The following is a 4,631-nucleotide window of genomic DNA, read 5'->3' as shown; positions in this document are numbered from 1 at the left end:
GAAGGTCTGATACTCGTGCTGCAATGTGCCGCTAGAACAGCATCCAGAGTTCCTCTTCCTGTGGTCATGCAGTGTCCATGGCTCTTGTGCGTAAAGTCAACGGGTAATTTTAAAAAATGCGTGTCTCGCAACCAACCAGGTTAAGTATATATCCAGAAATGACGAGAGCCCTTTTGTACCTTTTCAGTTGGTTAGCAATAATGGTCTCACAGTTAAAGCCTAATCAATATTTTCTTTGTTGATCGTTAAAATTCCATGTTATAGTCGCCCTTTCTGATCGGTTACTTTGGAGCCTTTGAAAGACAAAAACTGGTTGAGGGACAATGACTTTTGCGCAGTAGTATTTTTAAAACTTAAACTAAATACAGTGGTCCCCGACTGTGGAGCCTGGTCCCAAGCTACTTCTAAGATTTTTTTGAAAATAATAATTGCATGCATTAACGTTGTCATACAAAAAAGCAAACAGAAAAAGAAAATTCAGAAATACGAAATAGGAATAAATTAGCCTTGCAAATTTAAACGTTTTGATATTTTGGTAATCCTGAAAGAATTTTTGCAGTACGGTATTATACTTCAATTTGACATCAACTGAGTTGAAGGAAGGTAAATTGGAAACTGTAAAGACGTTTTCTTCTTCTTTCTTTGGCTTTGGACTAGACCAGAACAGCCAGAATTTTAGTGAGCGTGCCTAATTTATTCCTGTTTAGTTCAGCTCAGTTCAGTTTATTGTTTTGCCATAAGTTGTACAAAAACAAGAAAATCTAATTATTTAAAACGCTAGTGGCGAGAAAGCCCATGGGAAGCCACCGGGCTTATAAGGAATGGGCTCCCTCAGTTAAATTAGTAGAACAAAATATTATCATAATTACACATGCACAAATCTATGGCAGAGCTACAGTATTTAGCTACAGTATTTGTCCCCGTTTTTGGCATATTTCTATGGGAAGGTTTTTGCAATTAGGTGTATGAATGAGATGGACAGATATGTGGGGAAAACTAGCGAGAGAAACTAAGTGACAGGTTCACGATTTCTATTTTCGTCACGGAATTAAATCATGAAAGTATCACCCCAAAACAGAAAACATACTGAGATCTGACGTATAGTTTGGTGCGCGGGCGACCTCAGGGGAAATGATATTTTAATGCTGCCAGCTCTTCATTACATACGGCCTGAAATCTTGGCGGTTTACAGCGCCATAACTGTGGAATTCAATACCCGTTTCATATAGAACGATACGATTTTCAAGGCTTTTATAAATAGTATTAGACACTGATTAGAAAACGGCAAGACTTGTCAGGTTTACTATAATTAACTCACGACCTACTAGTACCAGTCTATCGCATTGCAAATAGTTTTAGCTTTATCTTATTTGTGAAATTTTTTAGTCTCATGCAAATAGTTTTTACATTTTATCATTTCAATTAGTTATTTTGTATATATTTTAGTTATGATTATCAATTCATTTTTTTATTTTTTATTTTAATGTGTAATACCTGCAAAGAGCTAGTGAGTTTTCTCACAAATAACTAACTAAAATGTATTTTACACAATGAACTAAACTTGACTTGACTTGACTTGACCCCTTCCTTGTATAGTCTGTACACGGCGGCCAGGTTGGAGGAGTAACAATAAATAAACTATTTGCATTTTTCCCAAAGGAAAATCGTCGAATTCGGTTTACTCCTCCAACATGGCTTCCGCGCACATACTCTATACCCCGGGGCAAGAGAACGCAACTTTTGCCCGATGTTAAAAGAAATGTTTACCAAAAGAAACACCGACCACTCGAAATCACTTAGGCCTATCGACAATCCGACGAAATAATGCGTTCTCGGCTTGCTTTGGATAATATAAACTAATTACGATGAGCATTTTCAGCTAGGAACGGTAACTTTCTTGTCGGCTGGCAGAGAATCCAACTTTCAAATTAAACCTCCGAGTAAAATCTTCTCTTATCGGGTTGGCACGTGCCAGAGGAGTTTTCTTTCGTGTAAAACCATTTCGGTGTAAAAAATGTCAGACGCAAATAGTTATGACTTTGCAATGTTTATTGCTTGTAAATTTTCAGTATTTTTCCGTTTACGTCAGATGATATATTGGCCCACTTACATTTTTCTACACAAACCACGACACTGTGCTGGTTGTTTTCAGTTTATTTAGAGTGCAACTATTTGACAAGTATTACGGTTTCTTAAGACGAATATGAGAAACATTACCGCTCTTTCGGTCATAATTTTGGTAGTCTTACTGCTGCTAAGTGACGTCGATGCCCGCGGAAGCCGCGGAGGAGGTCGATCATCAAGCGGCAGCCGAGGCAGTCGTGGAGGAAGCAGTGGGACAAGTAGAACAAGTGGAGGGAGCCGCTCAACTGGACGCAGAATCACCAGGACCACCCCGATCACGCCAACCACTTACCGTACTCCTGTTATCAAGGCCCAAACCCGAAGCGTTTCGCGCACCAAACTCTTCACCAAATTCGCGGCTGGCTATCTTATAACCAGATATACACTGCTTAACGCTCCAGTTTACCGAGATGGATTTCCAGTGCACGGAAGCTACGTTTCCATTCCAGAAGACCGAGCCGTAAGGGTGTCGACTGAAAGAGTGAGATTACTTGATTATAATGGAAGCTTGTGCCTGGGACTGTCGGGTATAAACCGAACTCTTGAAGAAGGAATCGAAAACCGCCTTTTAGAACTCGAAACTACAGTGAAATACAGGGATAGTCCACAAAAAGACGAGACACTTTTTGGCGTCAACAACACAGTTTCACTAGAGGACATCAAGGAAAAGAACTTCACAGTGACAACTCGGGCGCGATACAATGTTACTGTCTTACAAGACACAAACTGCACACAGGTGGAGACACAATTCAGTGGAACAATGGTTCAGTTATATGAATTTAACCCCAATACAGGGAGCATTCTTGGCTTAAATTTTAAGCTCATTTTGACTTCCTTCTTAATGACTACAATTTTCAACAGTTTTAATAAGGCGTGAACTTTTTATGATTCCAACCTCTTTAAAAGAAGCCTTGAAATCGGGACTTTAACAATAGTTCTGAAACCTGTTCTGAAATAATTTGCACAATTAAAATAGATAGTCTTGCACAGCCGTAACTAGCTGAACTAACATAAGCGCGATTGTACTGTAAACAATTTAAGATCGGGAGACTCCGGACGGGAGGAAATTCGGATCCTTATGATTCTTATCATCCCGTATATACACTCGTTCAATGGTGAGAATTAAGTTGAAGGATTTCGAGTGTGAAAAGAGGAGTACGGATTCATTAAGGAAGGAGGAAAAAGTAGGTTATTTAAAAACAAAGGGCAAAGTCTAGAAGCTTGTGAACACACATTAGTTGAACGTTAAACCAGTACCTCTGCGTTAAAAATCAACTTAACCTGATCAAGTCCCAGTTGTTCAAAGGTGGATTATGCTATTCACCAGATAAGTTTCACAGCGGACGATGAATAAACACATCAGCCTTTCATGAATACAACATGAAAAGTGCGCCCTGGCCATTGACGCAAAGTCTATGTTGCCTGGAAACAAAAAATGCCCCATGACGTAACGCTTCATGACGTCAGGGCGGACACAAAGAGATACATCGAGGTACTTAGTAAGAAAAATGAGGCATCCCAGCCTCTTACCCAGGCCAGTTCGCGCTATCCGAGTAGCCAGAGGAGGCTTGGAACCGAGCGTGATAGCACGAGTCCTCGGCGAATTTTCCCGACAAGTATGACAGGTGACGTCACATCCGAAATCGCCGAGGACGGTTGGGAACGTGGCTGGGGGCATCCGATTTTGCAGCTGGCTAAATCCACAAGCGCGACTAGATTATAAACTCGCTTCGCGAGAATTATACTTCAATTTCACATCAAATGAGCTGAAGGAAGGTAAATTGAAAACTGTAAAGAGGTTTTCTTCTTCATTCTTTGGCTTTAGACTGGATCCAGAAATGTAGTGAGCGTGCCTAATTCATTCCTATTTAGCGTTTTCCTGTCCCTTTTTTCTGCTTATTTCTATGACAAGGTTGTTGCAATTAGGTGTATGAATGAGATGGACACATGTGTGGGAAAAAACAAGCAAGAGAAACTAAGAGCTACTAAATGACAGGTTCACGATTTCTATATTTGCCACGAAAATCATGAAAGTGTCACCCCAAACTACACTGAAAACACACTGAGACCTAACGTATAGTTTTGCTACAGCGGGTTACGACCATCGGTTTAAATCAACGGATGCTCGTACTCGAAAAACCAGTTTGACGAGAGAGAAAAATATTGACTAGTCCTGAAGTTTGAGGCCTGGCGATCCAGCCCTGGGTGTCTCGATGTGGTGCCGCGGGCGCATCGAAACACCGAAGGCTGGAGACTGAGCCTAATATCAGTATAGATGGTAATAAATTTACCCCTACCTTATAAAGTCTGTGCGCGACGGCCAGGTTGGAGGTGTCACAATGAAAAGTTATTTCCAAAAAAATGAAACTTTTCCCCAAAGGAAAATCGCTTTATTGTTTTACGCCTCCAACATGGCTGCCGCGCACATACTCTATACCCCGGAGTTAAAGGAAATGCTTGCCAAAAGAAAAACCGACTGGTCGAAATCACTCAGGTATATCGACAAT

The 4,631-nt window shown here is 40.6% G+C and overlaps 1 protein-coding gene across 1 annotated transcript in view; it reads left to right on the top strand.

The window, feature by feature from the left end:
* The window catches only part of LOC140953186 (uncharacterized), a 7,349-nt gene extending 4,348 nt beyond the window's left edge, over positions 1-3,001 (top strand). The window contains exon 3 of the mRNA XM_073402686.1: positions 2,244-3,001. Within this exon, the coding sequence (XP_073258787.1) occupies positions 2,244-3,001 (758 nt within the window). The remainder of the gene's footprint in view (positions 1-2,243) is intronic.
* The last annotated feature ends 1,630 nt before the right edge of the window (positions 3,002-4,631 follow it).

This window comes from Porites lutea, chromosome 11 (genome assembly GCF_958299795.1).
Source record: "Porites lutea chromosome 11, jaPorLute2.1, whole genome shotgun sequence".
Lineage (NCBI taxonomy): Eukaryota > Metazoa > Cnidaria > Anthozoa > Scleractinia > Poritidae > Porites > Porites lutea.
This window is presented reverse-complemented; position numbering and strand designations above follow the sequence as displayed.